General features: G+C 44.0%; 1 protein-coding gene across 11 annotated transcripts in view; it reads right to left on the reverse strand.

The window, feature by feature from the left end:
• The window catches only part of IQANK1 (IQ motif and ankyrin repeat containing 1), a 142,224-nt gene that overhangs the window by 110,338 nt on the left and 8,427 nt on the right, over nt 1-23,459 (reverse strand). For 9 of the 11 annotated variants that reach the window (XM_065582359.1, XM_005311629.5, XM_042861281.2 and 6 more), the window contains 2 exons: nt 16,544-16,660; nt 5,404-5,537 (listed from right to left, as the gene is read on the reverse strand). In XM_065582359.1, coding sequence (XP_065438431.1) covers nt 5,404-5,537; nt 16,544-16,660 — 251 coding nt within the window. The remainder of the gene's footprint in view (nt 1-5,403; nt 5,538-16,543; nt 16,661-23,459) is intronic. The other 2 variants (XM_042861278.2, XM_065582358.1) reach the window with 1 other exon arrangement.

Raw genomic sequence — 23,459 nt, forward strand, 5'->3', positions numbered from 1 at the left:
TAATAGCAATTTTTTTTTAAGTACATCAGAAGCAGGAAGCCTGCTAAACAACCAGTGGGACCACTGGACGATCAAGGTGCTAAAGGAGCACTCAAGGACGAGAAGGCCATTGCAGAGAAACTAAATGAATTATTTGCATCAGTCCTTACGGCTGAGGACATGAGGGAGATTCCCAAACCTGAGCCATTCTTTTTAGATGACAGATCTGAGGAACTGTCCCAGATTGAGGTATCATTAGAGGAGATTTTGGAACAAACTGATAAATTAAACAGCAATAAGTCACCAGGACTAGAGAAGGAACTCAAATGTGAAATTGCAGGACTACTAACTGTAGTCTGTAACCTATCATTTAAATCAGCTTCTGTACGAGATGAGTGGAGGATAGCTAATGTGACGCCAATTTTTAAAAAGGGCTCCAGAAGTGATCCTGGCAACTACAGGCTTGTAAGCCTGACTTCAGTACTGGGCAAACTGGTTGAAGCTATAATAAAGAACAATATTGTCAGACATATAGATGAAAATAATTTGCTGAGGAAGAGTCAACATAGTTTTAGTAAAGGGAAATCATGCCTCGCCAATCTACTAGAATTTCTTTGAGGGGGTCAAGAAGCATGTAGACCAAGGGGATCCAGTGGATATAGTGTATTTAGGTTTTCAGAAAGCCTTTGACAAAGTCCCTCACCAAAGGCTCTAAAGCAAAGTAAGCTGTCATGGGATATGATTGGTAACTGGTTAAAAGATAGGAAAAGAAAGGTAAGTATAAACGGTCAGTTTTCAGAATGGAGAGAGGTAAATAGTGGTGTCCCCCAGGGGTCTGTTCCGGGACCAGTCCTATTCAACGTATTCATAAATGATCTGGAAACAGGGGTAGACAGTGAGGTGGCAAAATTTGCAGATGATACAAAATTACTAAAGATAATTAAGACCTAGGCAAACAGCGAAGAGGGATCTCTCAAAACTGGGTGATTGGGCAACAAAATGGCAGATGACATTTTATGTTGTGTGATGGGGCAAGGCCAGATGGCTACAGTAAAGTAGTGAGGAACAGGTATGTTAGCCCCAGGCTAAACAAATCCCTGGTACCATGGTACCATGGTAACCAAATGGCAGTTGCTCCAGGTTAATCAAGCCACCTGGGGCCAATTAAGATCCTTCTAGAAGGCAGTGGAGATAGCTAGATTGATTGGGACACCTGAAGCCAATCAAGGACTGGCTGGAACTAGTTAAAAGCCTCCCAGTTAGTCAGTGAGGTGTGGGTGTCAGGAGCTGCGCTGTTGGAGGAACGAAGCACTACAAATCTATATCAGGTGCAAGGAAGGAGGCCCTGAGGTAATTGTAAAGATACTGAGTGGGGGCTGCTGTGGGGAAGTGGCCCAGGGAATTGTACATGTCCTATTTCCAAAAAGTCAGCTTCCATAGCTGCTAATTTTAGGGTCCCTGGGCTAGACTCCGGAGTAGAGGGCGGGCCCAGGCTCCCCGCTCCCTCCCTGATTAATCACTGATACTGGGAGACAACAGAGACTGTGCGAGGGAGGGTTGCTTCTCCTCACCTCCCTTGCTGGCTTATGATGAAAATGGCTCAGTACACTGTGACCCTTGCCTCTAGAGAGAGAAGGGCTATGTGGAGGGTCACAGTGAGCCTCTGAGGCTAGCAAAATCCGTCAAGGAACACAGGACCCACGGAGTCAAGGACAGATCTTTGTCACAGTTGATAAATGCAAAGTAATTCACATTGGAAAGCATAATCCCAACTATACATATAAAATGATGGGGTCTAAATTAGCTGCTACCAGTCAAGAAAGAGATCTTGGAGTCATTGTGGATAGTTCTCTGAAAACATGCACTCAATGTGCAGCGGCAGTCAAAAAAGGAAACAGAATTCTGGGAATAATTAAGAAAGGGATAGATAATAGGACAGAAAATATCATGTTGCCTCTATATAGATCCATGGTATGTCCATATCTTGAATACTGTGTGCAGATGTGCTCGCCCCATCTCAAAAAAGATATATTGGAATTGGAAAAGGTTCAGAAAAGGGCAACAAAATGATTAGGGGTATGAACGGTTTCCATATGAGGGGAGATTAAAAAGACTGAGACTTTTCAGCTTGGAAAAGAGATGGCTAAGGGGAGATATGATTGAGGGCTATAAAATCATGACTGGTGTAGAGAAAGTAGATAAGGAAGTGTTGTTTACTATCTCTCATAACACAAGAACTGGGGGTCATGAAATGAAATTAATAGGCGGCAGGTTTAAAACAAATAAAAGGAAGTATTTTTTCACACAACGCAGAGTCAAGCTGTGGAACTCCTTGCCAAAGGATGTTGTGAAGGCCAAGTCTGTAACAGGGTTCAGAAAAGAACTAGATAAATTCATGGAGGATAGGTCCATCATGGCTATTAGCCAGGATGGGCAGGAATGGTGTCCCTAGCCTCTGTTTGCCAGAAGCTGGGAATGAGCAACAGGGGATGGATCACTTGATGATTACTGTTCTGTTCACTCCCTCTGGGGCACCTGGCACTGACCATTGTCAGAAGACAGGATACTGGGCTAGATGGACCTTTGGTCTGATCCAGTAGGGCCATTCTTATGTTCTTGTGTTCTTTGCCTTTGGCGTGGGCTCCTGTTGCCCCTGCCACTCACATTCATTTGTGGCCACTATTACCAGCGATCCCGGTGGAGGGTGGGTATAGAGGTATTCGTACTCTTTTGAAGGCACGAAGTACTTCCTCTACATTCTCTTTGCTGTGGAGGGCAAAGATGCTGGAGTCTGCCACAATGTTTTGGTCGTGTCATGGATTGTCTTTATTAATGGCAGAGCAACCCATGAAGGGCCAGTGGGGTCAAGATGTCCACTCTGAGGTCTGAGGACTCTGACACCTCCCCTACCTGGAGCCCCAGGTTTTGGGCCACCCTCCTCAGGAGCACCTGGTGAGCCCTACTATTGGGGGGCAGAGGTCCCCACCCCCTCAGGAGACGAAGAGTAAGATGCTCAGGCCACTACGGGACACTGTTCTTGCCCTTCTGGCTTGCAAAGATCACGCGGTGCTGGTTCCTCAGGCTCGTTGTTGACCTTGGCGCTGGGTCTGGTGCCAGTCTTGGTACTGCAGGAATGCTCGTGGGTCAAAGGAGGCAGCAGAGGAGCTCTTCCTTCAGAGGCAACTGATAGCGACCCCCTTGAATACGAACTCTGGGTCTGATGAAATGCCCATGGGGTCCAAAAGGACCATTGCACAGGCACTTGCCACTGCGCTGGCCAGGGCATAGAGGGAGAGACTGCCCCGCATTGGGCCTTAGGTGCCGATGCTGCGAGTGGTGCCGACTTATCTTTGAGGCATAAGACTCCGCCTCCAATGGTGAAGACTTGCTCCGTGGCGACCAGGCGAATCGATGCTGGATGGTGTTGGAGAGCAGTGCTGAAGAGAAGTCGACTAGTGCCACGACATGACTGGCTTGCCTCTAGATGGCACCGAGTGCCTTTGTGGTGCCAGTGGTCTGGCATCAGGTGCCCTCTCACACCTGGTGAGAGACAGCAGTGCCATAAGGGCTATAAGGTCCCTAGCTGCCTCAAAAGTCTCAGGCGTGGAGGGAAGCTCTAGTGTCTCTCCATGGTACTTCCTTGGAGGGGAGTCCAGAGGCACCGGACTCAACAGACCCCTCAGCAGGGCCGGAGTCCACGGTACCGCACTAGATGGCCTGGAACTGTAGTGGCCCGGCACAGGTCACACTCCGCTCAAACTCCCATGCTCAGCTGTTTTCAGTGTGGGTTTTCAGAGCGCCTCCTATCCATCTTTCTAAGCTTCTTTCGCAGCACTGGTGATTGGGAGCAGTGCTGCACCTCCCCACATGAGGAGCTCTTCAGTGCCAGAGAGTCCTGATGGTGCAGAGGACCCTTCGTTCCAGAGTATTTCTTCAGTGCTGGGGGCTCCCTCATTGAAGCCAGTGCACTCCGCACTGATGCAAACATGCTGGGTGCCGGTTCAGACGGACTCGGCTCTGAATGTGGGCAGAGAGCTGGCTCCATCAAGAGGAGTTTCAGTCGCTGGTCCCTCTCCTTTTTCATTCTGGGACAAAATCCCCTGCAAATCTTGCAATGATGTTTTTGATGGGATTCTCCCATATACTGCAAACATGACATGTGGGGATCGCCCCTAGGCATAGGCTTTTGGCAAGCCCCACTGGGTTTAAACCTTGAGACCAAGGCATGCCCCGATCTCAGGGGAAAAGGGGTGGGACTGACCCTGATAAGTCACTAACTTACTATATTAAAACACTAATACTATTAACTATTTACAAGAAGAAAGAAAAGAGTCCGCTAGGGAATCACTTGCCGAAGCAAGAGAGAACCACTGTTTCAACAACAGTCATGGGCACTAAGAAGGAACTGAAGAGGCGGGGGGTTGGCAGGGCCCTATACAGCACCATGAAGGCACGACTCCAAGGGGCTCCAGAGCCGACCCTACAGATACCACTAGGGGAAAAACCTTCTAGCGACTGTGCATGCGGCACGCACGCACCTACTTAGAACTGACATGAACAAGCACTCAAAGAAGAACAATAGTTCTGAGAGATATAAGCTAGTCCGTTCATCTCCAAGTGGCATTAACAATGAAGCCTAATGATGACAATTTAAGTATCAGCATTAATTCGGTCAATGCTGATTAAAGCATGCAGGAAAGAAGAGGCACAATCATTATTGAAGATCTACACAATATACTCTGAGTGGCAGTTCATTTTGGCATCACATGTGGACAGAGCATAGAATGTAGGTAAAGCATGGGAGGTTGTCACCATTTATTATTTTCCAGTTTCACCATTGATGGTCCCTCCAATCATATTTAACCCATTTTCTATTATAAAAATTACAGAGCCTTCCAATATTTAAAATTTAGTTTTTACAGTAGAAAGTGATAGGCTACAAATTCTTGTGGAAAGGGCAGCACACTTCAGACAGAGCTGGGGGTGGGGGGAAGAGGATGATGCCAGATAGTACAGGGAACCTTTAAAATAGAGAGACACGGTTAGAAAAAAAGAGAAAAATAAATATATTTGAGACAGCAGAGAAAAGGTATTTAGAATCCGTTCTCTAGTATCTTCTCTCTCATAATCCTAGGAGCTTCTTTCCATAGTGGAAGATTATGGTGCATAGCTTATCTCAAAACTGATTTAAAATTTTTTTTTATTTTATTTTTTTTTAAATAAAAATGAATGTCAGGATAACAGCAAAGAGCCACTATAGGGCAGGCATTAGTCAGTCAGAAGTGCACTTGATGGCTGAGAGTGCTGGATTCTGTGCATCAAAACACAATTAAGGTCTGCACATGCACATCCTATTGCTATATTGGTGCAGTTACCAATCTTCTAAACGCTCTCTCTGTATTTCCAATTAAACTTACTTCTTACCTCTCTCTGGAGGCGCTCCATTAACTCTGTGTATTCTCTCCGCTCCTTAAGGTGCTTCTCCCTTGCTCTACATGCCAGGATGCGACGGAAAGCACACTGCAACGTTAGCACAGCCTTTTCTTTGTAGTTCAGTTCTGCGTGGTGCATAGAGAATGAATGAAGATAGACTGCAACCCAATGTGGATATGAGACGGTAGAATGTCAGACAGAATTCAGTGTTCATAAATGCAAGGTAATGCACAGTGAAAGGAATATTTTAAACTTCTCATACATAGTTTAAAGGTAATCAGCCACTCAGAAAGAAGATTTGGGAATCACTGTGAACAACTGGTCAATGTGCAGCAGTGGTCAAAGACTGGAAACAGATAGGATATCCACAATTGTTACTCAGAACACTGATTTGTGCATTCAAATGACAAAATAGATATTTTTCAGCTCTAACTTCTAGGAACTCCATAAAATTCCAATCAGACCAGAGAGATTGTTCGAATGGAAAAGATGGTTACCTTTTCCGTAACTGGTGTTCTTCGAGATGTGTTGCTCATGTCTATTCCACAATAGGGGTGCATGCTCGCCACGTGCACCAGTGCCGGAAGTTTTTCCCCTAGCAGTACCAGTAGGGGAGCGCCCCTAGCAACCCCTGGAGTGGCGCCTCCATGGCACGGTATAAGGGGTGCTGCGCGCTCCCCCCACCGTCAGTTCCTTCTTGCCAGACAACTCCGACAGAGGGGAAGGAGGGTGGGATGTGGAATACACATGAGCAACACATCTCGAAGAACGCCAGTTACGGAAAAGGCAACAGTCTTTTCTTCTTCGAGTGATTGCTCATGTGTATTCCACAATAAGTGATTCCAAGCTATATCTATTGGAGGTGGGTAGGAGTTCACAAACTCTCGGGACAGAACACAGCCCTGCCGAACCTGGCATTTTCCCTGGTTTGGGAGACGATCACATAATGCGAGGTGAATGTGTGAACTGAAGACCATGTGGCAGCCCTGCAAATGTCCTGAATGGGGACATGGGCTAAAAAGGCAGCCGACGAGGCTTGTGCCTTAGTCGAGTGTGCCCTCACAATTGACGGCAGAGGAATTCCCGCCAGGTCATAACAGGTACTGATGCACGAGGCGATCCAGTTTGAGAGCCGCTGAGTGGAGATCGGCCGACCTCTCATGTGTTTCCTGAACAGCTTAGTCCATTCCAGGTAAAAGGCCAGAGCCAGTCTCACATCCGGCATGTGGAGGCAGCGCTCCTCACTTGGCGCATGGGGCTTGGGGCAGAGGACCGGCAGGAAAATGTCCTGACCCATGTGTTAGGCGGAGACCACCTTCGGGAGGAACGAAGAATGTGAGCGGAGCTGGACCTTATCCTTATGGAACACCGTGTACAGGGGCTCAGAGGTCAGGGTCCTGAGCTGATGTGATCGCTACCAGGAAGGCTACCTTCCACAAGAGGTGTGACCAGGAGCACGTACCTAGCAGCTCAAACGGGGGACCCATCAGCTGGGCCAGCACCAAGTTCAGGTCCCACTGTGGGACTGGGGGCCTAACGTATGGGAAGAGATGATCAAATCCCTTAAGGAATCGGCCAGTCATGGCATGGGAGAATACCGTGTGCCCCTGCACCGGTGGGTGGAAGGCCGATATGGCCACCAAGTGCACCTTGATGGACAAGGTCGCCAGGCTAAGGTTAAAGAGGTAGTCCAAAATGAGCTGGATCAGGGCAGCCATGGGGGAAACGCCCCGCTCAGCTGCCCATTGGAAAAACTGAGACCACTTTGCCAAGTAGGCTCGGCGTCAGTGCGGAGTGCACTGGAGACGCCGTCTGGAGTGTCGCCTGCTTTCCAAGAGGATGCGCTGAACCCCTTCCGAGCACATCCTTTCCTCCTGGCCTAACCATTGAGCAGCCACACCATGAGGTGGAGTGCCGCTAGACTGGGGTGGAGGAGGTGGCCCTGGTCCTGGAAGAGCAGGTCCAGGTGGGACAGTAACGGCCACGGTGGGGCGACCGCCAGGCTCGTGAAGGTCCCGTACCAATGCTGCCTGGGCCATGCTAATAAATAAATACAACTATGACATTGTTGGCATCACTGAAACTTGGTGGGATAATACACATGATTGGAATGTTGGTGTGGATGGGTACAGCTTGCTCAGGAAGGATAGACAGGGGGAAAAGGGAGGAGGTGTTGCCTTATACATTAAAAATGTACACACTTGGACTGAGGTAGAGATGGACATAGGAGACGGAAGTGTTGAGAGTCTCTGGGTTAGGCTAAAAGGGGTAAAAAACAAGGGTGATGTCATGCTAGTAGTCTACTACAGGCCACCTAACCAGGTGGAAGAGGTGGATGAGGCTTTTTTTAAACAACTAACAAAATCATCCAAAGCCCAAGATTTGGTGGTGATGGGGGACTTCAACTATCTGGATATATGTTGGGAAAATAACACAGCGGGGCACAGACTATCCAACAAATTCTTGGACTGCATTGCAGACAACTTTTTATTTCAGAAGGTTGAAAAAGCTACTAGGGGGGAAGCTGTTCTAGACTTGATTTTAACAAATAGGGAGGAACTCGTTGAGAATTTGAAAGTAGAAGGCAGCTTGGGTGAAAATGATCATGAAATCATAGAGTTTGCAATTCTAAGGAAGGGTAGAAAGGAGAACAGCAAAATAGAGACAATGGATTTCAGGAAGGCGGATTTTGGCAAGCTCAGAGAGCTGATAGGTAAGGTCCCATGGGAATCAAAACTGAGGGGAAAAACAACTAAGGAGAGTTGGTAGTTTTTCAAAGGGACACTATTAAGGGCCCAAAAGCAAGCTATTCCACTGGATAGGAAAAATAGAAAATGCGGCAAAAGACCACCTTGGCTTAACCACGAGATCTTGCATGATCTAAAAAATAAAAAGGAGTCATATAAAAAATGGAAACTAGGACAGATTACAAAGGATGAATATAGGTAAACAACACAGGAATGCAGGGGCAAGATTAGAAAGGCAAAGGCACAAAATGAGCTCAAACTAGCTACAGGAATAAAGGGAAACAAGAAGACTTTTTATCAATACATTAGAAGCAAGAGGAAGACCAAAGACAGGGTAGGCCCACTGCTCAGTGAAGAGGGAGAAACAGTAACAGGAAACTTGGAAATGGCAGAGATGCTTAATGACTTCTTTGTTTCGGTCTTCACCGAGAAGTCTGAAGGAATGCCTAACCTAGTGAATGCTAATGGGAAGGGGGTAGGTTTAGCAGATAAAATAAAAAAAGAACAAGTTAAAAATCACTTAGAAAAGTTAGATGCCTGCAAGTCACCAGGGCCTGATGAAATGCATCCTAGAATACTCAAGGAGCTAATAGAGGAGGTATCTGAGCCTCTAGCTATTATCTTTGGAAAATCATGGGAGATGGGAGAGATTCCAGAAGACTGGAAAAGGGCAAATATAGTGCCCATCTATAAAAAGGGAAATAAAAACAACCCAGGAAACTACAGACCAGTTAGTTTAACTTCTGTGCCAGGGAAGATAATGGAGCAAGTAATTAAGGAAATCATCTGCAAACACTTGGAAGGTGGTAAGGTGATAGGGAACAGCCAGCATGGATTTGTAAAGAACAAATCATGTCAAACCAATCTGATAGCTTTCTTTGATAGGATAACAAGTCTTGTGGATAAGGGAGAAGCTGTGGATGTGGTATACCTAGACTTTAGTAAGGCATTTGATATGGTCTCGCATGATATTCTTATCGATAAACTAGGCAAATACAATTTAGATGGGGCTACTATAAGGTGGGTGCATAACTGGCTGGATAACCGTACTCAGAGAGTTGTTATTAATGGTTCCCAATCCTGCTGGAAAGGCATAACGAGTGGGGTTCCGCAGGGGTCTGTTTTGGGACCGGTTCTGTTCAATATCTTATATATTCAATATCTGTTCAATAAAAACAACAAGGACTCTGGTGGCACCTTAAAGACTAACCAATTTATTTGGGCATAAGCTTTTGTGGGTAAAAAACCCACTTCTTCAGATGTATGGAGTGAAAATTACAGATACAGGCATAAATATATATTGACACATGAAGAGAAGGGAGATACCTTACAAATGGAGAACCAATGTTGAAGGCCAATTCAGTCAGGGCGGAGGTGGTCCACTCTCAATAATTTATGAGAAGGTGTCAATACCAAGAGAGGGAAAATTGCTTTTGTAGTGAGCCAGCCACTCCCAGTCTCTATTCAAGCCCAAATTGATGGTGTTACATTTGCAAATGAATTGTAGCTCTGCAGTTTCTCTCTGAAGTCTGTTTTTGAAGATTTTTGTTGAAGAATGGCTACTTTTAAATCTGTTATTGAGTGTCCAGGGAGATTGAAGTGTTCTCCTACTGGCTTTTGTATGTTACCATTCCTGATGTTTGATTTGTGTCCATTTATCCTTTTACATGGAGACTGTCAGGTTTGGCCAATGTACATGGCAGAGGGGCATTGCTGACACATGATGGCATATATCAATCTTGGATCAATACCATCTGGTCCTGCTGACTTATTACTGTTAAATTTATCAATTTGTTCCAAAACCTCCTCTAATGACACCTCAATCTGGGACAGTTCCGCAGATTTGTTTTGTCTGACATTGTTCTGAGAAATCCCCAACATAGCAGTGGACCTGAACTTTGCCTCTGGAGTCCAAACTCTTCCTTGGTGGAAGTCCCTGAGCAGTGGAACTGAGTCCTCTTGGCCATTCTATTCCTCAGTTTGTGTTCTGAGAGATTCTTGCTCTCCTTGAGCTGAGACTGCTTATTTATTGATGCAGCAGTGGTGGCTTTCACAACCTCCATTCCTAGGAATTTCTGCAAGGCCAGCACAAATGAGCGTAGGCTGGCACAAGCTCGCATTCCTCTCACATAACAATTTTGCAGCTCTCAGCCCAAGCAGGCAGAGGCAGGCAAATATGCCTCAAGCAACTTCACAGAAAGAAAAAAATAGCATCTACTGAACTTAAACATCTTTAAAGCTGCAGGACCAAATTAACCTGCACCCAAGATTTTTAGTAGATGCTGAGGCCCTTTCTCTGCTAAACACTAACCAATGCAAGTCCAGGTTACAACCAAACCATTTTCTTTCTAGATTCTTGTTTTTATGGTCCCAATTTGGGCAACTCACAAACATTAAGGAATTCATCCTCACACACCCTAGCCCTGTGAGGAAGGGAAGTAGCATTAGTTTAACTTTACAGAGGGAGAAATGGAAGCACAAGAAGATTAATGGGATCTGTACAAGATCACACAGGGAATCAGAGCCACAAAACCTTTCCACCAAGCTATAGTCAAAGGCAACATACTCCCTTACCGTATCTTCTGCTGGGACAGGAGTGGCTAGGAGCTTCCCCCTCCCTCCTGTGTTTCTACCCCACTTCCTACAGCACCAACTGATTTGAGCAGTTGGGAGTTCTCACACACCCTGCAGCTACAACATCGTGACAAAGGCAAATTCTAAGAGAACTGCAAAAGTTAGAGATGGAAAAGCCGTTTCACAGATGTCATCTAGTCCATCCTTTCACAGTCCAATGCAGTATTTCTCACTCATGTTTTTCTAATGCTTTGTCTACTTTAGTTTCAAACATGTCCAAATATAATGATCAGTTGAAAGGTGGTGAGACATCTAGTGAGGACTGAAGGGAATGCTATTAGCTCTGCTCTGATTAACGTCTTCATGAATCACAGACTCACAGAATCAGGGTTAACAAGACTGCAAGGGTCATCTAGTCTAAGCCCCACCAAGATGCAGGATTTGTTGTATCTAAACCTTTCAAGACAGTTAGCTATCCAGTCTCCTTTTGAAAATCTCCAGGCAGTCCATTCCATTGTCCCACTGTTCTTACGGTTAGAAGTTTTTCCCTGAGATTTAATCTAAATCTGCTGTGCTGTAGTTTGAACCCATCGCCTCTTGTCCTGCCCTCAGTGGCCAGAGAGAACAACTTTTCTCCATCTTTTACTGAAGACTGCTATTGTGTTCCCCTTAATCTCCTCTTTTCTAAACTAAATATAACCAGTTTCTTCAGCCTTTGCTCATATGGATTGTATTCCATCCCTTTGATCATCTTTGTCACTCACCTCTGGATCCTTTCCAATTTCTTGACATCCTTTCTATACATTGGTGACGAAAATTGGTCACAGTACTCCAACTGAGGTCTAACCAGAGCCAAGTAGAGCAGTACTATCACCTCCCTTGACTTGCATGCTATACCTCTGTTCACGCAACCTAAAATAGCATTTGCTTTTTTTGCAATAGCATCGCATTGCTGACTCATTTTGAGGTTGTGATCCACCAGAACTCCCAGATCCTTCTCAGCAGTGCTGCTGCCAAGTCAGTTATCCCCCATTCTGAATTTGTGCATTTGCTTTTTCTTTTCTAAGTGTAGCACCTTACATTTGTCTTCGTTGCCTAAAGCCCAGTTCTCCTATTATCAAGACTCCTCTGAATTTTAGCTCTCTCCTCCAAAAGTGTTGGCAACCCCTCCCCCAGCTTTGTGTCATCTGCAAATTAGATGTCACTAGTATGCTCTCTATTCCTACATCCAGGTCATTAATAAAGATGTTAAACAACACTGGACCCAAAACAGATCCCTGTGGAACCCCACTTGAGACCTTCCTTCAATCTGACATCGTTCCATTAATATCCTCTGTTTGCGGTTGCTTAACCAATTATGTACCCACTTCACGGTAGTTGTGTCGAGCCCGCATTTCTCCAGCTTACCTATCAGAATGTCATGTGGGACTGTGTCAAAAACCTTGCTGAAGTCCAGGTATATTATTCATTCCTCTAATAGCTTCCCAGGTATCAAAGTCAGGCTCACTGGTCTATAATTCCCAGCTTCTCCTTTTTAAAGATGGGCACTACGTTGTCCTGGAAGACTGGAGAGGGGCTCTCTCCTATTATCCATGAGTTTGTATATATTATTGTCAGTGGCTCCGAGATTTCTTCAACTAATTCCTTCAGTACCCTCGGGTGAATAGCATCTGGCCCTGCTGATTTGAATTCATTCAAACTGGTCAGATCTCTGAGGTATTATTTACGTATCCTGATATGCATCCTTCCCCCTTGATTGTCTATGGTAAATTTGCTAGTGATCTGGTCACAAGTTGTTTTTTGTGAGAAAACTGAAGCAAAGTAACTATTGAGCAGCTCTGTCTTCCTATCATCTTCCATTACCAGTTCATCTTCTCCATTGAGCAGCAGACCTGCACAATCCCTCATCTTTCTTTTTTGTCCTTGCCAGCTGTAACTCATTCTTTCCTTGGCTTTCCCAATTTTGACCCTACATTCTCTCACTATTCCTATGTTTCCTCCTTGGTGACATGCCCCTACTTCCATTTCCTGGATGTATCCCTTTTGGTTTTTATTAAGGCTGTCGATTAATTGCAGTTAACTCACGTGATTAATTAAAAAAAATAATTACAGTTTTAATTGCACTATTAAACAATAGAATACCAATTGAAATTTATTAAATATTTTGGATGTTTCTCTAAATTTTCATATATATTGTATTCTGTTTTTTAATTGAAATCAAAGTGTATATTATTTTTATTACAAATATTTGCACTGTAAAATGATAAACAAAAGAATTAGTATTTTTCAATTCACCCCATACAAGCACTGTAGTGCAATCTCTGTCATAAAAGTGCAATTTACAAATGTAGATTTTTTTTGTTACATAACTGCACTCAAAAACAAAACAATGTAAAACTTCAGAGCCCACAAGTCCTCTCAGTCCTACTTCTTGTTAAGCCAATCACTAAGACAAACATGTTTACATTTACAGGAGATAATTGTGACGCTGTACCCCATAATGCTTTATGGGAATATGACATTACTGGAATATGATCTACTGAATCTATCTATGCTACATATGCTATGTAACATATCTATATGGTTATGATCTACTGAATCTATTAATCCTATCTGCATGCATGTATCATTTTTGTATTCGAAGTTATGAATATCGGCTGTGTACTGGCTTGATTGCTAAATAACCTTAGTAGCGTATTTGGTCAGTTCCTGGAGAAAGGAATGTTGAAATTAAGTACCTAATCAAGAAACACTTAAAGGACAATGAATCTTGGAATGCTCCAATCCACATAAAAAGTCTACTTGAGGACGTTCAAGGTAGCATGTGACCCATGGCTGCTACCTGGTAAGAAACTGTGAGTCATGCATGGACATGCGACTTGCCCAGGTGACTCCAGAACTCCATCTTGGAGCTGGACTTTGCATAGGAGAGAGGAGGGGTCTCCACCCACAGGGGAAAGTCTATTTAAGCCCATGGGAGACCCCTCCATTTTGGTCTTAGCTGGCTAAAGAGAGAGCCTCTCCACCTCCCATGATACTTGAAGGAAACTGGAACAAAGGACAGTGTGCAAGGGGTGTGAGTGATTGCTGGACCCAGGCTAAAAGGAGATTAGTCTGTAAAAGGGAGCATTCTGGAACTGGTGATGATCTTATCTGTATTCAGATTGATTATACATAGATTTGCGCATTTTATTTTATTTTGCTTGGTGACTTACTTTATTCTGTCTGTTACTACTTGGAACCACTTAGATCCTACTTTCTGTATTTAATAAAATCACTTTTTACTTATTAATTAACTCAGAGTATGTATTAATACCTGGGGGAGCAAACAACTGTGCATATCTCTCTATCAGTGTTATAGAGGGTGAACAATTTATGAGTTTACCCTGTATAAGCTTTATATAGGGTGAAACGGACTTATTTGGGTCTCGACCCCATTGGGAGTTGGGCATCTGAGTGTTAAAGACAGGAACACTTTTGTTAGCTGCTTTCAGGTAAGCCTGCAGCTTTGGGGCAAGTAATTCAGACCCTGGTTCTTTGTTGGAGCAAACGGGAGTGTCTGGCTCAGCAAGAAAAGGTGCGGGGGTTCCAAGCTGGCAGGGAAAGCAGGGGTAGAAGTAGTCTTGGCACATCGGGTGGCAGCTCCCAAGAGGGTTTCTGTGATCCAGATAGTCACAATAATGCTGCCCTCTTCTTATTTACAATGTCACCAGAAAGTGCGAACAGGCATTTGCACTTTTGTAGCTGGTATTACAAGGTATTTACATGCCAAATATGCTAAACAATTGTATGCCCCTTCATGCTTCGGCCACCATTCCAAAGGACATGCTTCCATGCTGATGATGCTAGTTAAAAAAAATAATACGTTAATTAAATTTGTAACTGAACTCCTTGGGGGAGAATTGTATGTCCCCTGCATTGGTTTACACACATTCTGCCATATATTTCATGTTATAGCAGCCTTGGATGATGACCCAGCACGTTATTCATTTTAAGAACATTTTCACTGCAGATTTGACAAAATGCAAAGAGGATACCAATGTGAGACTTCTAAAGTTAGCTACAGCACTCGATCCAAGATTTAAGAATCTGAAGTGCCTTTCAAAATCTGAGCGCCACGAGATGTGGAGCATGCTTTCGGAAGTCTTAAAGGAGCAACACTCTGATGCAGAAACTATAGAACCTGAACTACTAAAAAAGAAAATAAACTTTCTGCTGATCGCATCTGACTAAGATAATGAAAATGAACATGCGTCGGTCTGCATTACTTTGGCTGGTTATTGAGCAGAACACGTTATCAGCATGGACACGTTCCCGGGTATGGTGGCTGAAGCATGAAAGGACATATGAATCTTTAGCACATTTGGCACATATCTTGCCAAGCCGTCTAAAACAGTGCCATGAGAACGCCTGTTCTCACTTTCAGGTGACATTGTAAACAAGAAGTGGGTAGCATTATCTCCTGCAAATGTAAACAAACTTGTTTGTCTGAGCAATTGACTGAACAAGAAGTAGGACTGAGTGCACTTGCAGGCTCTAAAGTTTTACATTGTTTTATTTTTGAATGCAGTTTTTTTTCCACATAATTCTACATTTGTAAGTTCAACTTCCATGATAAAGAGATTGCACCACAGTACTTGTATTAGGTGAATTTAAAAATACAATTTCTTTTGGTTTTTTTATAGTGCAAATACTTGTAATCAAAAATAAATATAAAGTGAGCACTGTACACTTTATATTCTCTGTTGTAATTGAAATCAATATATTTGAAAATGTAGAAAACAGCCAAAAGTATTTAAATAAATGGTATTCTATTATTAATAGTGCAATTGATCACACGATTAATTTTTTTAATCACTTGACAGCCTTCGTTTTTATATAGCTAAAAATCTCATTGTGCAGCCACATTGACCTTCTGTGGCTCTTCTTATCTTTCTTCTGCATCAGGATAGTTTGATGTTGAGCCTCCACGATTACATCTTTTAGGAACTGCCAGCCCCCTTCAACTCCTTTTCTTCCTAACTGGTCTTTCCATGGGATCTTGCCTATTATTTCTCTGACTCAGTTGAAATCTGCTTTTCTGAAGTTTGGTGTCCTAGTTTTGCTGTTCTCATGTTCTCCTTTCCATAGGAGCTTGAATTTTATCAGATCATGGTCACTTCCTCCCAAGTTCCTGACTACCTTCATGTTCTCAACTAATTCATTCCTGTTGGTCTAAACCAGATCCAAAATGGATGACTCTCTAGTTGTTTCCTCAATCAGAAAGTTGTCCCCTACACATGCTAAGAATTTGCAGGACATATGTTTTGCTGTAATTGTCTTCCAACAGATATCACGGAAGTTAAAATCTCCCATTAATACTAGCTCATGTGTGTTTACTAATCTTGTTACCTGCTTGTAGAATGACTCATCCACATCCTCTTCCTGATTTGGTGGTCTAAAATAGACCCCCACCATAACATCACTACTGTCGACCTATTATCAACTCAAGGTAATTCTAGATTATAGCTTTTTCTAACCAATCAAGATTAATTGATCACTGAATTAAAAATTAGTGATTGTCAAGGTGTAAGTGATCACAAATGTACTGAGCAACAAAGAGTCCTGTGGCACCTTATAGACTAACAGATGTATTGGCGCATAAGCTTTCGTGGGTGAATACCTACTTTGTGTACTGAGTGTCCCCACAGGGTTTTACATTGGGTTAACTAAATCAGTTTCAAAATCACACCTTTAGTTAAACCAGTGCACTTTTATATATAGACAAGGCCTGTTACCCCTTATGATCAAATACTCTATATTGCACCTACCTATATGTGGGCTGTGTATTAGGGCTGGCTCATTCTGCTTATTGCTGGATTTCCTTGGGAGCTTGGAGCTGCTCTCTTCCTTAGCTGTGCCTTTCCTCTCAGCTTGCTGGCTTAACGCTGGGAAAGGGAAGAAAAAAAGAAAAAGAAAAAAAACCTTTAACCATTTTATTACCAGAGGCTACCTGACGCCTAAAGAAAAGCTCCTAAATCTGTAAAACTTCCAAAAGTGCTGGGTGCCCACAAATCCAACTAAAATCAATGGTCAGGCCAGGACATAGAACATCATTGGTGATGCTGATGAATGATCTCTTGAAGAAACACAGTAAAAGAACTAAAAACGAGCCAGCGTGGCTTAACAACCATGTAAAAGAAGCAGTGAGAGATAAAAAGACTTCCTTTAAAAAGTGGAAGTCAAATCCTAGTGAGGCAAATAGAAAGGAGCATAAACACTGCCAAATTAAGTGCAAGAATGTAATAAGAAAAGCCAAAGAGGAGTTTGAAGAACGGCTAGCCCAAAACTCCAAAGGTAATAACAAAATGTTTTTTTAAGTACCTCAGAAGCAGGAAGCCTGCTAAACAACCAGTGGGGCCCCTTGATGATCGAGATACAAAAGGAGCGCTTAAAGACGATAAAGTCATCGCGGAGAAACTAAACAAATTCTTTGCTTCAGTCTTCATGGCTGAGGATGTTAGGGAGATTCCCAAACCTGAGCTGGCTTTTGTAGGTGACAAATCTGAGGAACTGTCACGGATTGAAGTGTCACGAGAGGAGGTTTTGGAATTAATTGATAAACTTAACATTAACAAATCACCGGGACCAGATGGCATTCACCCAAGAGTTCTGAAAGAACTCAAATGTGAAGTTGCGGAACTGTTAATTAAGGTTTGTAACCTGTCCTTTAAATCGGCTTCTGTACCCAATGACTGGAAATTAGCTAATGTAACACCAATATTTTAAAAGGGCTCTAGAGGTGATCCCGGCAATTACAGACCGGTAAGTCTAACGTCTGTACCGGGCAAACTAGTCGAAACAATAGTTAAGAATAAAATTGTCCGACACATAGAAAAACAAACTGTTGAGCAATAGTCAACATGGTTTCTGTAAAGGGAAATCGTGTCTTACTAATCTATTAGAATTCTTTGAAGGAGTCAACAAACATGTGGACAAGGGGGATCCAGTGGACATGGTGTACTTAGATTTCCAGAAAGCCTTTGACAAGGTCCCTCACCAAAGGCTCTTATGTAAATTAAGCTGCCATGGGATAAAAGGGAAGGTCCTTTCATGGACTGAGAACTGGTTAAAAGACAGGGAACAAAGGGTAGGAATTAATGGTAAATTCTCAGAATGGAGAGGGGTAACTAGTGGTGTTCCCCAAGGGTCAGTCCTCGGACCGATCCTATTCAACTTATTCATAAATGATCTGGAGAAAGGGGTAAACAGTGAGGTGGCAAAGTTTGCAGATGATACTAAACTGCTAAAGATAGTTAAGTCCAAAGCAGACTGTGAAGAACTTCAAAAAGATATCACAAAACTAAGTGATTGGGCAACAAAATGGCAAATGAAATTTAATGTGGATAAATGTAAAGTAATGCACATTGGAAAAAATAATCCCGACTATACATACAATATGATGGGGGCTAATTTAGCTACAAGTCAGGAAAAAGATCTTGGAGTCATCGTGGATAGTTCTCTGAAAACGTCCACGCAGTGTGCAGAGGCGGTCAAAAAAGCAAACAGGATGTTAGGAATCATTAAAAAGGGGATAGAGAATAAGACTGAGAATATATTATTGCCCTTATATAAATCGATGGTACGCCCTCATCTCGAATACTGCGTACAGATGTGGTCTCCTCATCTCAAAAAAGATATACTGGCACTAGAAAAGGTTCAGAAAAGGGCAACTAAAATGATTAAGGGTTTGGAACGGGTCCCATATGAGGAGAGATTAAAGAGGCTAGGACTCTCCAGCTTGGAAAAGAGGAGACTAAGGGGGGATATGATAGAGGTATATAAAATCATGAGTGATGTGGAGAAAGTGGATAAGGAAAAGTTATTTACTTATTCCCATAATACAAGAACTAGGGGTCATCAAATGAAATTAATAGGCAGCAGGTTTAAAACAAATAAAAGGAAGTTCTTCTTCATGCAGCGCACAGTCAACTTGTGGAACTCCTTACCTGAGGAGGTTGTGAAGGCTAGGACTATAACAGAGTTTAAAAGAGAACTGGATAAATTCATGGTGGTTAAGTCCATTAATGGCTATTAGCCAGGACAGGTAAGGAATGGTGTCCCTAGCCTCTGTCTGTCAGAGCAGGGCTGGCTCTAGGTTTTTTGCTGCCCCAAGCAAAAAAAATGTTGGCTGCCACCCCCCCACTGCACCCTCCTGCCGCCCTAGCCCTGGGTCACTGGTAATTCGCTCCCAGGGCAGGTCATTCAGCAGGAATTTTGGATGTGCACAGAACACAGACAGGATTGGTTCCTATATGGTTACAGAACTGCAGTAAAGTGGAACAATTTTCAGCTTGTGTGATTGAAGGCTATCTAGATGCATATTATAAGACTGCCCTACATAAATGAGGAAATGTTGAGGTGCCTTTATTATTCTTTTGGTCCATTCTTTGTTTCTATGGGGAATTTGCCCATGCAATATCACTGTCTTCCTTTTAAACAAATAAAACTAAAACTTAAAAATAAATAATAATAATAAAAAGCAATGGCTGTTGAAAATAGCAATTCCAGTCCTAATAACACCTGGGAAGCATTTCTTGCTCAATTTATTCTACTTTTTCCTACAGCAAGTTACAGTGGATCAATATATTTGATTTGGGGGAAATGAAGTAACGGCTGCCCAAATTGAGCTTGAGCACTCCTGAATTTTGAGGGTGTTCAAATCTGGAAGGCAGGTGCTGGATTCCCTTTCTGAATATTAGCTAAATCTGGAAAAGAAAAGTCGATTTCTGCTTCCATGGCTCAGAAGTGTAAATCCTCCTACGTGCCTGGTACTGTATCTAAAGCTACCCAGTCTAGTAGAGCCTCCCCTCCCTTACTTTTCATTTTAAATTCTAGTGGGATCCATGTACCTGCCTTGCTAGGCTTCAGATAGAGAGGTGCAATGTCCATTTAGTCCACCCAATTCTTTCTTGCGGGAGAGCCCAGGGCTGGGACAGCAGGAGGTGCGGGTGGGGGCCAGAGCTGGGGCGGCAGGGGGTGCGGGTGCATGGGGGGAAGAAAAGCCCAGGGCTGGGGTGGCACAAGATGCGGGTGGGGGAAAGAACCCAGGGCTGGGGTGGCAGGAGGTGCGGGTGTGTGGGGGGGAAGAGCCCAGGGCTGGGGTGGCAGGAAGTGCGGGTGTGTGTGGGGGGGGGAAAGAGCCCAGGGCTGGGGTGGCAGGAGGTGCGGGTGTGGGGGGAAGAGGGGGGGAAGAGCCCAGGGCTGGGGTGGCAGGAGATGCAGGTGGGGGGAGAACCCAGGGCTGGGGCAGCAGGGGGGGTGCAGGTGGGGGCCAGAGCTGGGGCAGCAGGGGGTGTGGGTAGGGGAGAATCCAGGGCTGGGGCAACACAGGAGTGCGGGGGGAGCCCAGGGCTTAGGTGGGGGGGCGGCAAAAAACCTAGAGCTGGCTCTGTCCCTACCATTCACAGCAAGCTGCAGCATGAGGTTTCAGTTTTCTACACTCCTTCCCCCTCCCTTTCCTGTTGCTAGTGGCCAAGGGAATGCTGGGAAATGTAGTTCTTTCCCTGCTCCAGGGCTGGCTCTATAGGCAGGGAGCTAACCAAGGAACTACAGCTCCCAGGGCTCCCTGTTGGTTCTCAGCTCTCATGCTGGATTCTTGCGCCCCTGCAAATTTGCCGCCCCAAGCACCTGCTTGCTTTGCTGGTGCCTAGAGCCGGCCCTGTGTCAGAGGGTGGAGATGGATGGCAGGAGAGAGATCGCTTGATCATTGCCTGTTAGGTTCACTCCCTCTGGGGCACCTGGCATTGGCCACTGTCGGTAGACAGGATACTGGGCTAGATGGACCTTTGGTCTGACCCGGTACAACCTTTCTTATGTTCTAAGTTGATGGAGGGCAGACATTCATTCTCATACTCCTGGGCCTCTCTTCAACAAACAACACTGTCAGTCATGAGCTACTGCTATTCCGCCTGAGGGAGATGGTAGGAATCCAGGGAAATATGCTAAAATGGTTTGAATCCTCCCTGGCGGGATGCACCCAAAGGACAGTAGTGGGAAACTGCACCTCCACACTCAGACCCGCGTTCCCTCTAAGGTGCGCACCTGGGCAGCTGCACAAGAGGGCAGCAAGGGCCATGCACCTAATTAGTGGAACCATGCAAGTGTGGCTCCACTAATTAGGTGCCTGGACCCTGGAGAGGACGCACATGTAAGCTGGTGGTTTGGGGGGATTAGGGATAGTGGGAGGCAGTGGGAGGAGGGAGTTTGAGGCGTGAAGGACTGCAGCGGCTGGTGAGCTCGGCCGTCCCCCTCCCCCAGCTGGGCTGCAGTAGCCGGGGAGATGCCTCTGGGAGCCAACTGAGAACAAAGTAGTTAAGCTCACAGTGGCTGGCAGTTGTATTCTAAACAAGCTGGTGTCTTTGTTGTTTGAATGTTTAGCCCCAAGTACAGTGACAGTAATCAAGTCTGAAGGTGACAAAAACATGGCTTATTGGGGCTAGATCTTCAAGGAAGAAGAGGTAGAGGATTTTAGCAGCTGATGGTGGAAGAAGGTGGTGTTGTATTTGTGTGGTTCTGGTTTTTTGTTTTTTTGCCACAGACCACCTTAAGGTTAGGGAGGTCCCTCCCAGCCACTGATACTACCTGGTCATTTAAGGGATGGTGGGTGTCTTCCAGAGCTAATGGGAGTACTTGATTTTCACTGGTGGTCACCAGTGACCAAGGGCACAGCACAGCTTTCAAATGTTCCCAGGGCTTCCAGCACTTTATTGTGCAGGAGTTAGGGTTAGACAAGTGATTTCCATTAAGTTTTAGAATTTGTTTGGGGAGAGGTATTGGAAACCATTAAGGCCAGATTTTTGCTATCTGGTATAGTTCTGGATCTTCAGAGTACTCCCACTGACTCATAAGTAGCAAAAACTAGGTTTGGTGCTAGGTGTTTTGTAGGATGAAGACGTTATTTGCAAGCTCTGAAACCATGTATTAATATGCTCTGTTTACTTAAGGAACTTGTAAAAACGTAATGAGCCTACTCTAAGTTTTTGAGTTGGTGACACACAATATGAAACCAGGAGAACTTTGCCTGTTTCTACAGGGTTATGTTACACAGCATGGGTCCTCAACACTCATTTAAAATACCCATCACCAACCACTTGATGTTTTACTTCCCTTTGTATTTTCAGTGTAGTCACTTATTTGTTTGTGGTTTTGTTTGCTGTCTGTGTCACTTTACAGGTCTGTGGCATCTTACGCGCGTTTAACATGCGCAATTCAGCTTTACGTGGTCGGCAAAAACAAAAAACAGAGAAAAATAACAATTTTAATACTGTACCTGTAGTGCGGGCAATTCCGCCTGCCATTACACTCAATGTAATTTTGACTATACACGATTTTCGGTTTACGCCCTGACTGCGGAACGTAACCCCAGCGTAAGATGCAACAGACCTGTATTAGTTATTTTTACTGTTCTGTGTGTGTGAAGTATTAATCAACTTGATAGTTGATATCCCATAGAAATTGTATAAGCCTGAGTGAATGCCTTTTACTCTCCTTTCCAATATCAGAAAATATTGTATTAATATTTGCGAGGAGAGCATCACTATTTCCAGTTGACTCATAGATTTGTTTAGCATCGTAAAGCTGAGCTATGTGTGCAGATAATATGCATGCAAGAGGGATAGTTTTGTGAACTGCAAAAGTCCGTAGCATGCTAGTGTTTTGACAGATGCTTCATTTTTCAAGAGCAACTTTCCCTGAAGATTTAGTGGTCTATGATAGGATTAGGTTATTGAATTGGGCCTCTAGAGCATATTTTTTATGCTTTCACTTAATGGCCATGACTTTGTTTTATTTATATAGCTGTTTTCAGTATGCCACATTTTGGTGTGTTTATTAGTTTGAGTTGTTAGAAAGGATTATAAAATACATGTACTCCAAGGGCAGTGTTAATTTTCTTTTTATTTGATTTCATATTAAATAAACATCTTAAGCAGTGCACCTTGTTAATTATCCCTTGTTTTAATATTCTGTCTTCTTCTTCCATACCTCTGAACTTTTAAAAAATATATATTATATCTAGGGGTTTTTTTTTGTACTGGTAAAAAGAACAGGAGTACTTGTGGCACCTTAGAGACTAACAAATTTATTAGAGCATAAGCTTTCGTGGGCTACAGCCCACTTCTTCGGATGCATATAGACTCTATGCATCCGAAGAAGTGGGCTGTAGCCCACGAAAGCTTATGCTCTAATAAATTTGTTAGTCTCTAAGGTGCCACAAGTACTCCTGTTCTTTTTGCGGATACAGACTAACACGGCTGCTACTCTGAAACCTTTTGTACTGGTGGCGCACATCCGCACATTACCTCAATATTGGTGCTGCACATAACAAAATTAATTCCGCAAGTGGATGGAAAAAATTAGAGGGAACATCGCCTCAGACCCCTCACTTGTGAAGTCCCAAAATCATCAATTCTCTCTTAGGTCCTATTCAACATCTGCATACTGTTACTGGGAGAACTGGTGAGATGACATTGACTCAAGTGCCCACAATATGTAGATAACAGACACCTCTACCAAGCTTCACCACATACAACAATATCGCTGGCACTAAGCTGGCCCACTGCTTGGACAAGGGCAGCTGGTAGAAGCTGAACCCAGGCAAGACAGAGATTATGCTGATTGGCAGAAAAAAGCACTTTGAAGAGCATGCAACCAATGCATTGGTTGAAGATACACAACCATAGCTGA

Source organism: Chrysemys picta, chromosome 2, assembly GCF_011386835.1.
Source record: "Chrysemys picta bellii isolate R12L10 chromosome 2, ASM1138683v2, whole genome shotgun sequence".
In the NCBI taxonomy this organism is placed as follows: domain Eukaryota; kingdom Metazoa; phylum Chordata; order Testudines; family Emydidae; genus Chrysemys; species Chrysemys picta.